This window comes from Sciurus carolinensis, chromosome 17 (genome assembly GCF_902686445.1).
Source record: "Sciurus carolinensis chromosome 17, mSciCar1.2, whole genome shotgun sequence".
Taxonomy (NCBI): Eukaryota; Metazoa; Chordata; class Mammalia; order Rodentia; family Sciuridae; genus Sciurus; species Sciurus carolinensis.
The window spans coordinates 22,959,968-22,973,377 of record NC_062229.1 but is presented as its reverse complement, the minus strand read 5'-3'; the positions used below and the strand labels follow the sequence as shown (position 1 = coordinate 22,973,377).

The window sequence follows — 13,410 nt, the reverse complement described above, 5'->3', positions numbered from 1 at the left end:
GGGGATGGAACACAGGGCCTCACAAATAATAGGCAAACATTCTACCACTGAGCTCCACCCCACAGCCCTCAGTAATGTCTTGAGATGCTTATTTATCTACTTTCAGAGTGATCCCTTCTCCACCCCCAGTAACTGAAAGCCTTTTTTTTTTCTTCTTTTTTTGGTACCAGGGATTGAACCCAGGGGCCTTAACCACTGAGCCATATCCCCAGCCCTTTTTATTTGTTTATTTTTATTTAGAGACAGGGTCTCATTAAGTTGCTTAGGGCCTTGCTAAGTTGCTCAGGCTAGCTTTGAACTCGCCATCCTCCTGCCTCAACCTCCCGAACTGTTGGGATTACAGATGTGCACCACTGCTCCCAGCAAGGTTTTATTTCTTTTTTCTTTTTTTGAATTTTTTTTTAGTTGTTGATGGACCTTTATTTTATTCATTTCTTTATACGCAGTGCTGAGAATCAAACTCAATGGCTCACATGTGCAAGGCAAGCGCTCTTAACACTGAACCACAACCCCAGCCCAGCAAGGTTTTATTTCTGAAGGGTAGGGAACATGTCTTCTAATTTTTGTTTTGTACATAGGTCTGTCTCTAGGAGATGCATAATATTATTAGGTTCTTTATAATAAAAATCATCCTTCTAGAAATGAGAATAATTACGGAAATTTGATTCTATCTTTGGTTCAGTTGTTAGATCATTGTTGATATCAGGGAAACTTTTTCAAGAAGCATACTGTTAAATAAAGATCTCCGAATATATCTCATATTCCCAGGTAATTTAAAATTATACCTTGCTGATTAAAACAAGTCATTTCATAATTGTTTGGAAACTGCTTGGAAATTATAGCTTAAATTAGAAGCTATAACATAGTGTTGGCAGACTTCAGAATGTGGATTATGTTCTATTCATTTCTGGGTTCCTTGGTCCTGAACAGTGACCAGAATATAGTAATTTCTCAATATTGTTTGTCTCATTAATTTCCATTAAATAAGGCTGGAGAGAATCAAGCTCTATACTTTCATTTTCTGGCATTATTCTATGTGAGTCTTAACATTTCAGCTGCAAATTTTTAGGATTGGTTCTAAAAGGATGTTCACAATAGTCTTGAGGTTTTTTTTTTTTTTAATTTGGTTGTTTTGTTAATTTAGAACCATCCTCAGAAATCTCTTTAAATGATTTAGTATTTCTCATTGATAGGAATTATTCTAAGGAAACAATTTTTTCCACATTTTTTCTTTGTCATTGATTGAAATTTTGGGTTTTTTTTTTTTTTTTTTTAGTGGTGCTGGGGATTGAACTCAGGGTGATGCTCATGCTAGGCAAGGACTATACCACTGAGCCACACCCCTAGCCCTTATTATTGTTGTTTTAATGTAGATGCACGGATTTGGTAGAATATGTTCATATATTTGTTAGGAGTGCCACTGTCAGCCCTCTTTTTCTCCTACTTTCTGTTTATTGGTTTATAATCTTTTAAGGCTTATCAGCTACATATTGCTATGTAACAAATTACCATAAACATAGTGGCTTAAAACAACACACATTTATGATCTCAGGATTTTCTTAGATGAGGAATCTGGGCACAGCTTAGCTGGATCCTCTTCCCAGTGTCTCACAGGGCAGGCTGTGTTCAAAGTATCAGCAGGGCTGTGTTCCTGTCCAGATTTCAGTGTCCTCTTCCAATCTCATGTGGTTGTTGACAGATTTCTGTTCCTTGCAGTTGTGGACTGGAGTCCCTGTATACTTCCTCGCTATCAGCTGCGGGCTGCTATTAGCTCCTAGAGGACACCTAGAGTTCCCTGCCACTAGCCCTTACTGCATGGCACATGGCTTCAAGGCTAGCAAGTGACTCTCCAGTCAGCTAAGGTATGAAGTCATAGATAATGTCACATAACCATAGGAGAGACTGTAGCATCATCTTTGCCACATTACAAATCAGAGGTTCTGCCTGAACTCAAGGAAAGAGCATTATACAAGGGCATGCATGACTCATTGGGGGTTACTTTAGGGTGTGTCCACCAAGTAAGTGAATTCATCCCCTTGGTAACCTTCTGGACTTATTGGTCAGTAACACTTTGTTTAGGCATTACAGTCAGCTCCTTGATCACCTGTAGGCCAAGAATAAGTTCAAAGCTTAGGCATTTTTCTTTTCACCATAAATTGCAGAAACACTCTGAAATTATTTTGCATACATTAAAATATTCTTTATACTATATTTAAAGTAAGATTTTTTTTTTTTTTTTTTTTTTTTTTGCGGTGCTGGGGATCGAACCCAGGAACACTCTACCGACTGAGCTATCTCCCCAGCCCAAGTAAGATGTTTTATAAGTAGAAAATTGATTAAAAAAAAAAAAAATTCCTTGAGTCTGCTTTAGGGAAGCAGAATAGCCAACTTTATTCTCTTCTCTCTTCTTGTTAGAATGAAATTTACAGGAGAGGAAAAAAAAAAAAAAAAAAACTCCAAAGGGAGTCCATTATAATTAATGGCAAAACTGCTTCTGTGGAAGGAAAATGTTTAACATTTTAGGCTCAATATCCTCTATTGTCAACTACTGTATACTGTATAAGAAAAACTAACATTTAGGTTTAGATTTACAGAAAGTCAAATCTTATCCTCCACAAACAGTTTAGTATTTGGAGTTCAGAGACATGGATCTTCATTTTGTACCCCAACTGTAGTCTTTTGAAAAGCATCTCACAGGGTGCATGGTAAATTTAGAAGGCCCTTGGAAAATCAGAAGACTCATAGATAGTACTATGGTAGGGTTTGACCTTCCTTATGATGTTAATCACATCTGACCTCCATTATGAAATTATTGATTTTCAGGTATATTATCCATCCAGTCTTGGGTAGCGGTTTTTCCTTTGTTTGTTGTTGTTTTGTTTTATTTTGTTTCAGCAGTTCTGGGCATTGACTGAAGGCCTGCCATTTGCTAGGCAAGTGCTCTACCACTGAGCTACACACTCAGCATCTTTTCTTCAGTGGTGGTCCTAGGGATTGAACCTGTGGGTACGTTTTCCATTGAGCTACATACTGACCCTTTTTTATTTTTATTTTGAGACAAGGCCTCAATAAATTTCCCAGTCTGATCCTCCTGCCTCAGCTTCCTGAGTAGCTGGCATTATAGTCATGCACCACTGTGCCTGGCCTACAGTTTCTTTGTGTGTGTGTGAGTGTGTGTGTGTGTGTGTGTGTGTGTGTGTGTGCGCACTGGGGATTGAACCCAGAGGTGCTTAAACACTGAACCACATTCCTAGCTCTTTTTACTTTTTATTTTGAAATAGGGTCTCACTGAGTTACTTAGGGCCTCACCAACTTGCTGAGGCTGACTTTGAATTTGTGATCTTCCTGCCTCAACCTCCTAAGCCACTGGGATTACAGGCATGCACCATGCTCCCCACTGCAGTATCTCAATAATGAGTGCTTGGATGATAGAGGTACAGAATTTAAACTTATCATAATAGTAAATATTAAAATAACGGCATAGTATTCATAAAACTTATTCACAGAAGTTCTGCAACATCTACACACCATCGCAATTTCAGGTACTCTTACTGCCTCTTTTTCTTTATCATTTTCTCCCTCTAGACTGGCTATCTGGCATATAAATATGTGCTAGTGTGCTAGCGTCTCCTACCTTTAAAACAGAAAGAAGCCAGGTGTATTGGCAAACTCCTGTAATCCGAGCTACTCAAGAGGCTGAGGCAGAGATCACAAGTTCAAGGCTAACTTGGGCAACTTAATGACACCTTATCTCAAAATATAAAGGTCTGAGGATATAACTCAGTAGTGGAGCGCTTGTCTGGCATGTGTGAGGGCCTGGGTTCATCCCCAGCACTACAAAAAACAAACTAACGAACGAATGAACAAAAGACACAAAGAAGTTACAATCTTCCCTTGACTCACCCTATCTTGATTTGTACCTGAGATTTGTTTTAATCAGGCATGGCAAGATGAGAGAAATGGAGATAGCTGACTTTGAAAGAAGAGTTATTTTCTTACAGTTTCTGAGAGGAAGCAGCATACTGTGCCACACAAGGCCATGTATGGAAGCCCCTGGTCAGTCAGTCAGGCAGAAGGAGCAAGGGGGAAGAATGGCCCAGAGACTTTGTAGTGATTTCCACAGGAAGAAATGGGCAAGTCAGGATAGGTCAGTTTGAGTAAACTTGAGATTGGATAGTGTGAATAATTTTAGCAGGCTCTGTGGGGGTGGTCTCTAGTTGCCCAAGACCTGGTCCCGGGGTGATTTAGGACAGGGGAAATATTGGCTTACTGTGAGATAAAGGAGGTGGTTGGGATGTAAGCTTTGGATTGGTTGGTTTGCATGTGAAAGGCAAGGCATGTTCACCACAAGTTGTTTTTTATCTCTAGGAAGTAGCTACCCTAGGAGGAGCAGTCTCTCCTGTTTCCAGATTGTCACACACCATAAAATACAGAATATAAAAAATGTGATTAATACACCATTTCTTTTAGCACTTGCTGCACATGTTTGCTCTCCTTCATGATAAGACATCACAGAGTTTGTGGTTGCTGCTTCTGCTTCCTTTCCACTTCCTCTCGCACCTTCTCCCTCCATTGAGTCATCCTTGGCCTCTCATTTCTCAAAAATTACGCCTCTCTCCTGAAACACTTTTTCTTGGTTTCTCCTCACTGGCCCTAGTTTGGTCCCACTTTGGTTCAGTCTCCGTTGTGGATGCTTGTTCTGCTTAACCTTTACAAGTCAAGTCCCTGTTCTTGTGCTGGGTTCTGATCCCCCCAGTCTACATTCTCCTGTGGTGATTTCTGCAAGTCTTGGGGTTTTAAATACAAGCTCTATACCAGCAACTCCCCACTGTGTAGTGTGTATTTCCAGTGTAGAGTCCACATCCATGTACTCAGCTACTTATCTAATGCTACCTCTTGAGTAACCCAAGGAATCTCAAATGTAACCTGATCAAAACACAGTTCTATTTTCCAGCCTTCCTTTCGAATCTGTACCTCTACAGTCTCTCCACTATCACAGTTAATAGGACCACTGTCCATCCAGTTGCTCAGACCTAAACTGGTATTTATCCCTGAATCTTCTCTTTCCCCGAAACCTCATGCCAGTTTATGGGAAAGTTCTGTTGATTCCACTTCCAGAATCACAGGTCTATTTTTTTTTTTAAGTGTCTACTACCATAAATCTAAGTTAGCAGCTTTACTGCCCTATTCAGGCTATAATAGCCTCCTGACTATTATTATTGGTTCCACTCTTGCCTTCCTGTAGTCTAATCTCCAAAGAGTGACCACAGGGATCTTTTTAAGATGCATTTTAGCCAGTCTTGATGGTGCACACCTATGGACCCGGCTACCCAGGAGGCTGAGGTGAGAGAATCACTGGAGCCCAGGAATTCGAGGCTAGCCTGATCAATATAACAAGGCCCTATCTCAAAAGTAAATAAATTTAAATTAAAAGTAAGTAAATACATAAAATGCATTTTGATTGAGAATAGTCAAACTATGGAATAGAATTGAGTACATAAATGAACCCAACATCTGTGGCAAATTGATTTTTGACCAGTGTCCCAAGACCTTCAGTGGGGAAAGAATAATCTCTTCAATAGTTGGTGCTGGAACAACTGGATATCCATGTTCAAAATAATGAATTTGTGGGGGCTGGGAATGTAACTTGGTGGTAGAACACTTACCTAGCATGCACAAGACCCTGAGTTCCATCTCCAGCATCACACACACACAAAAAAAAAAAAAAAAAAAGGAAAAGGAAAAGAAAGAAAAGAACAAAGTTGGAGCCCTGCCTCATACCATAAAAAATTTATTCAAACATTGGGCTGTGGGCTGTGTGTGTAGCTCTGTAATAGAGAACTTGCCTAGCTTGCAGGAGACCATGGGTTCAAAATCATAGTGAGATGGGAAATAAAGAATTGAATAGACATTTCTCCAAAGAAGATATGCAAATGACTGATAAGCATATGAAGAGATGCACAACATCATTAGTCATTAGGGAAATGCAAATCAAAACCACAATGAGATACTCCCTCACACCCTCTAGAATGGCTATAATAAGAAAGTAGACAATAACGAGCATTGTTGATAATATAGATAAATTAATATAGATATAGATATAAATTGATGATATAGATAAATTGGAACCCTCATAAATAGTTAATGAGAAGGTAAAATGGTATAAATCCTTTGCAAAGCATTTCGGTATTTCCTCTTGAAGTTACTACAATTTGACTTCCTAAGTATATGTGTACACAAAATCTTTTACCTGAATGTTCATAGCAGCATTATTCCTAATAACCAAAAAGTAGATACAACTCATTTGTCTATAAACATCATTACCCTATGTACATGTATGATTATACAAATGGTGCGACTCTACTTTGTGTACAACCAGAGAAACGACAGTTGTATCCCATTTGTGTACAATGAATCAAAACAAATAGATAAAATTTTAAAAAAGAGATGAATGGACAAACCGTATTACATCCATGTAATGGAATAAAAAGGAATGAAATATTGATACATGGTACAACTTAGATGGACCTTGGAAATATTCTGTGGGTGAAAAGTCCAATATGGACTCCGTGGGCTGAAATCATCGACAGTAGGGCTGCTTTCCTTCTGGAAACTCTGGGGGAGAGTCTGTTTCCTTACTGTTCTCAGCATGTTGAGGTTGTCTGCATTCCTTGGCTTGGAGTCCTTTTCTCCATGTTCAAGGCCAGGAACATAGCATCTTCCGACCTTTATATCATCATGGCTCTTTCTCCACCCATAACCAGGAAAAGTTCTCCATCTTTAAGAGCACCTCTAATTACATTGGGCCTACCGGGTAATCCAGGTCATTCTCCCCTTCCCAAGGTTTTTAACTGTAATCATATCTGGAGAATTCTTTGTTCCACAAAGGTAACATATTCAGAGTTCTGAGGATTAGCACATGGACATCTTTGGGGGCCATTATCCTGCCAACTAGTTTTGTCACAGGCAAGCAAAAGTCAGGTTTGTCCTCTCAACTTACAAGAGCTAGCTCCTACTTATCTCTTTAACTTCACCTCAGAACTCTCTCCCTCACCCATTCCCTGATTTCATGTCCTCACAGGGCCTTTTCACTTGCTTAGAATTTCTCATTAAATTTTATCTTTCTTTGGCCTTTTTTCTTTGGTAACTTATTGTTTGACATTGGATTTGATATCATCTCAAAGAGACACAAACTCCAGTAAGCCACCTAACCATCACTCTATCATGACCCCTATTAAAGTCACCACAAAGTACCTGCCACAGCTGATGGATTTCTTGTTTGTGTATTTGCTCTTACCCCATCCATCTTAACTATCTTAACTATCATGGGTAGAAACCTCAATTGCCTGTGTCTGTGTGACATTGGAATGGTGTATGGCACATAGTAGGTGCTTAGTAAATACCTGCTAAATGATGTCACATGACACTGGGGAGGATGGCTAATGTTTCTGCTTGTAGTGTGAAGACATCTTTCAAATCATTGAACCTTGACATTTCATAGTTTTTTTTGTTTTGTTTTTGTTTTTTTGTGGTGCTGGAGATTGAACTCAGGGCCTTGTACTTGCACGGCAAGCACTCTACCAACTGAGCTATATCCCCAGCCCTGACATTTCGTAGTTTTTAATGAGTTGACTATTTTAGACTTGCATTGTTTAAATATCTACCTATAAAGGGGAATGTTTTGACTCTTTGTGCAGTTGTCCCTCAGATATTCAATTACCTTATATAAAATGGTATAGTATCTGCACATAACCTGTGCACATTTTCCCATAGATTTTAAATCATCTCTTGATAACTTATGATACCTAATACAGTGTAAATGCTATGTAAATAATTGTTGTATTATTTAGGATATGGTGACAATTTACAAGAGAGGTCACAAAATAAGATGACTGTATTATTGAAACCAAAGTCTGTACATGTTCACTACAAATGAAAATATTTTTCTAACTATTTTCCACCTTCAGTTGGTTTAATCCACAGATGCAGATGCTGCAGATCTGGAGAGCCAACTATATATTGCTCTATTTTAATCTTGCACAAAACAAGTTCATATGAAGTGCTTTTGCCCATTATCTTCACAAGAGGAGTTCTTAGTGGTCAGAAATGGCAGTCTGGGTTTGATTTCTCAGTATGTACAATCTTTGCTTTCATGAACAACCTGACGCATCTCTTTTTCTCACATGTACCTCTGTCACCTATCTTTCAGAAAGCATGCTCTGAATTGCCATCGGATGAAGCCTGCTCTCTTCAGTGTGCTGTGTGAGATCAAGGAAAAGACAGGTAGGCCATTTCAAAGACACTGTTGTGTAGATCCAGGACCTCAACAAGCATGAGCCTCAGGTTCTGGCTCATGTGCTTTGTGGGTAGTTTTTTGTTTTATCTGTTGGAGTTGGTAATACATGACAGTAGAATGCATTTTGACACAATGTTGTGGGTATGTTTTGTTTCTGCCTTATGGGTACACTGGTTTTGGTGTATCACATGAATTTATTTTGCAGTTTTTAACTAGAGAAATACTGTTACAAATAAGTTACAAGCAGCAGTGTTCTAGGAACTAAGAGGTGTTGTGACCTTCAGTTGTATAGAAAAAGGGAAGATGACAGAACTAGAAATGTAAAATATTAACAATTTTTTTGTCTGTTTTAAGCATCTAAGATAATCCCCATGGAAGGCTTCTGCCACTGCAGATTGTTTTATTTTAAAAAAATCTTTGGGCTGGGGAAGTGGCTCAGTTGGTAGAGTGTTTACCTCAAGTGCCTAAGGCCTTGGATTCAATCCCCAGCACCTCCTACCAAAAAATCTTTTTGTTTTGAAGTAATTTCAGACTTATAAAAAAGTTGAAAAAATAGTACAAAAAGGTATTATATACTCTTTTCCCAGCTTTCTTTAATGTTGCCCCTTTATAAATTGTAGCGTACTTAATGAAACTAGGAACTTAACCTTGGTACAGTAAGTACTCTTTAACTAAACACAGACTTCATTCATAGTTACCTTTTTTTTGGGGGGGGGGGGGTTCTGGGGATTGAACCCAGGGCCTTGTGCTTGCGAGGCAGGCACTCTACCAACTGAACTATACCCTCAGCCCCCGCCCCCCCCCCCTTTTTTTTTTTAATGGTCATACTAGGGATTGAACTCAGGGACAGTACCATGAGCTTCATCCCCACCCCTATTTATTTTTGAGACTGGATCTTGCTAAGTTGCTGAGACTGGCCTCAAACTTGTGATCCTCCTGCCTCAGCCTCCTAAGTCACTGAGATTACAGGCATGAACCACCACACCTGGCTAATAGTTACTTCTTTTGGGCCAACTGATGTGGGCAGAGGAGAACCCCCTAGGGCTGCTTCCTGGGGGTGGGGAAGAGATCAACAGGGAACAGCTTGGGGCTTCCTGTGCCTGGTGGTGCATATGCCCGCATGACACTGGCTGGGTTTTATTAGTTACAGAATGCAATGAATCAATGTGACATAATTTCACTGTACTAAAGAGCATATGGCTGCAGACAATGTCTTGAGGGGCTGGACATATGTTGGCCATTTCCTCTAGGGAAGTTTCTCTCAGTCCGTAGGACTCAGGGTTCATTCAGTTACAGGACCACTGTTTGTGTAGACCATCATGAAGAATGCTGAAGTACCAGCAGGGAGTGCTGTCAGTGGCTTGAAGGCAAACTTGCTTAAAACCAAGTTATTGCTAGTGAGAGGCTTGTGTGTGTCCCTAAGAAAGCCAAACTTCTGTGTTTCATTTGCTGGAAGCTATAACATTTGTCCCTAGGTCATCAGACATTCATACACATGAGAGAGGCATCTGAGTAAGGGGTAGGGGACTCCAGAGTGTCACAACCTAGAAAGGCTAAGGGGTGTCTGTGGAGGATAAGTTGGTGCAGGGTGTCAGTCCAAAAGGGGTCACAAAGAAGCTGTCAGCAGCTGTGGCCTGAAGGGGGCATGGGGCCAGAGGCTGGGATATGTGAGTGGAGAAAGACCATGTGGAAGGAGTTAGGTGTACTAGGGGTAGGGGTGGGTGGGAGACCAATTAAGCAAATGTACTGAGGATAAGAGGATTGGGGTTCTCGCTGCTGGAGAAAGGAGTCACAAACTGGGAAAGAGAGAAAAACAGAATGAACACTGTTGTGGTGAACTAGAATTAAAGATATTAGAACAAATACATGGTTTTCAATATATATAGATATATAAAAATAGACATGTGTATGTATATATATCACCCACAAATACTGCTCAGCTCTGTGTCCTGAGAGTGTCTGGGAGCAGTGACATCCTGAGAGCAATGAGCACATATAGGACCAAGATCTACTCTAAATGCAGCCAGGGTCCCTTGGAGAACTAACTGTTGTAGACTGGGACAGAGAGAGTAAAATATGAGCCTGGAACATGTCATGGCAGCCAGTAAGGAAGTGCTCAAAGGATAATGTAGACAGGTCAGAAGGACATGAAGCCAGATTGAAGGGTCTCCCACTAACTAAACGTGGGACAATTTGAGCATCAAAGTAAATGATGAGAGTAATTGACTGTGATAAAACAAGATTCTGAATCCATCCTGATACAAAATAAACAAAAAAAAGTTAAGGAGGAATGGAGTATTCACATAGCCTCAGAGAAGCTTCCTACAGAATACTTATTACAAAGGAAAAGGGGATAACTTTAAAAAGAAGTCTGGCCGGATGTGGTGGCACACACCTGTAATTCCAGCTACTTGGGAGGCCGAGGCAGAAGGATTGCAAGTTCAAGGCTAGTTTCAGCAATTTAGTAAGACCCTGTCTCAAAATAAAATAATAAAAAGGACAAGAGGTGTAGTCAATGGTAGAGTACTTGCCTAGCATGTGAAAAGTCCTGGGTTCAACTTCCAGTAAAACACACGCACACACACACACACACAAAAACGAAAAGCAAACAAAAAAGAATTTTGCCAGTTTCCAGTTTGGATCCTGTGGTCTCTGGGGCAGCAGTTGGGATTGAGGGAGACAGATGTCTTCATCTGGAATTGTGAGCAGGACATGAAGTAAATAATGGATAATTGTTTTGCTGCGTCAACATTCCTGACTGACAGCTTTGAACTGGAGCTAAGGACAGAATGGTGCAAACCCTCTTGCTTTTCTTGTGCTTTTGACAAGAGAGGAGAGAAAAAAAATTTTTTTTTCTGTACTTGCCAATCCCTTATCAGCATTTTCCCAGACTCCCAGGCTTCAAGGTGCCTGCTCAGGACTTCTGACACACAGAATTGATCTGTGACCCTGGGTCTCAGAGCACAAGCCACACATGTCCAGTTGGGCATTTTTGGATGTGGTGAACAGGGATAGGATAACAACTGCACAGCTTCAAAAAGAGCATGCCAGCTGCGCATAGTGGCACACACCTGTAATCCCAAAGACTCGGGGGTCTGAGGCAGGAGGTTCACAAGTTTGAGGCTAGCCTCAGCAATTTAGCAAAACCCTATCTCAAAATAAAAATTAAAAAAGGGCTGGGGATGTAGTCCAAGTTTTTAAGCACCCCTGGTTTCAATCTCTAGTACCAAAAAGAGAAAGCAAGCTGACCACAGTGAGCAGGGATCCACCTGCTAGAGCTGAGAGAGCAGTGACCATCTTTTCACTTCAGTGGGAAGTGCAGGCCAGGTCACTGTGGGTCCCACCCATAGTCCACAGGCCTTGATGTACAGAACAGCTTGGCCTTCTAGTTTTAGGAACAAGCCACCTGGTGGCAGGAAAGTAAGTGAGATTTCAGTTCCACTCTACCTTCTAATCCCATGACCAGGAAGGGCCAAGTCTCAGCCCAAAGAAAATTATTCATGGTCCTGATCCTGCACCCTATGGTGCCCACAGGTCACTGTCCAATAAGCAATCTACAAGCCACAATCCTGGTGCACCTCACACCAAGAAATGTTAGGACACAGCTTCTTGATTTAACCCACAGTTCTCACATTGCCTTCCTGCTAAAGTTCGCAACAGACATTTAAGGTAAAAGGCAAACTTCCACAGAGCATTTAAGGCTGGTGACTATGATAGAACCTGGGCTGTGGGCAGGCAGCTCAGTGCTTCCCAGCATTGTTGCCCTGAACCCTCCAGCAACCTTGGACAGACGCTACACTTACTGATAAGCAGCATAAAGCTCCCAAGAGGAGAGGGGACCTGCCCTGGGTGCACCCAGTAACCCAGTGGCAGACTACATGCTACCTTACTATACTGTGTCTCCCCTCCTGAAGGGGACTGTGTCCCTCACAGTCCATATTCACAGACCTTAAGTGCCCACCTGTGTCTGCATCAATGATGACGCCTGGCTGCTGCCAGTACAGGGTCTAGGATATTTGTCTTCAGAGACTATCTTGGCACCTAGGTGAAGCACAAGTGTCTTATACTTTTAGTGAGTGAAGAATTGTTTCTTGACTGATACACACTAACTGAAATTCCTTTCATCTTCTTCATCTTAAGAGTTTAAGAAAATCAAGTGTCTGTGAGCCTGACTTACAACACAGAGCTTCTCATTCATATCAGCCTGAAAAAAAGTGGTCCTCCATGTAAACCATGTAAACCTGAGGAGCTGGATGCAATGAAAGCCCTCCTTGGCATATCCGAGGACTAGCCTGTGAGAGGGACACAAGTGATACCATTGAAGCTCATCTGCTGGGTTGGCTTCACCAGGCTTTATTCCTGGGCATTCCTGCCAGCAGTGCTCTCTGAAGGCAGAGGACACCCTTGATGTCCATGCTCTCTCCCAAATCCTCCTTCCCAGAAACAGCTCTCTTTCTTGGTGTCCAGGGAACCAGAAAGTTCTCCTTGTTGGAGAACTTCAGATCTAGTTAAGAGGACCAGATGCTGGCCACAGTCGCTGATAAAACCCTGGGGCTAGGTGCCTTGTAGAATTCAGAAGTGTTGGATTTGAGGTTGTCATTCACATTGTTGTTCACAGTAAGGACTGAGGTGTCGCCTGAATTCAAACAGTGGTATTTGTCATGAGAGCAGGAACATTCTCACATGTTCGTGCAAGATTAGGCTTTGCCTCTGTGTGAACTTCAGTGCCAAGTTGTATGGGGCTGAATCCCAGAGGCCCCTTAAAGAGCTATCAATGACTCTGTAGTCTGCTTTGTCTTTCTATGCTGTGACTGCCCCCATACTAATCCCAGGCATACATCCGGGTTTCGGTTTGGCCAGTTCTGCATTCACTGTGTCTGAGGAAGAAGTCCTGAAGACTGGGCTTGAGCCAGGCTTGCTCTGGGGAAAGGAACCCGTGCTATGCTGTGGGAGCTGAGTGAGGTCCTTGCCGAGAAGTGTAAATAGTTCATAACAGGGAACACCCTGTCACTTCCTGACTGCTGGTGCTGGCCTTGCTAGTAGTTGGCAGGCACAAGCGACCTGCCTCGTTTCCCTTCCTCATCAGGTAGTCAGGTCTGTTGCAGCTACAGGCT

General features: G+C 41.5%; 1 protein-coding gene across 7 annotated transcripts in view; it reads left to right on the top strand.

Moving 5' to 3' along the window:
- Pbx4 (PBX homeobox 4) overlaps window positions 1–13,410 on the top strand; it is a 35,890-nt gene that overhangs the window by 6,509 nt on the left and 15,971 nt on the right. For all 7 annotated transcript variants that reach the window (XM_047532154.1, XM_047532153.1, XM_047532152.1 and 4 more), the window contains exon 2: window positions 8,210–8,283. In XM_047532154.1, the coding sequence (XP_047388110.1) occupies window positions 8,210–8,283 (74 nt within the window). The remainder of the gene's footprint in view (window positions 1–8,209; window positions 8,284–13,410) is intronic.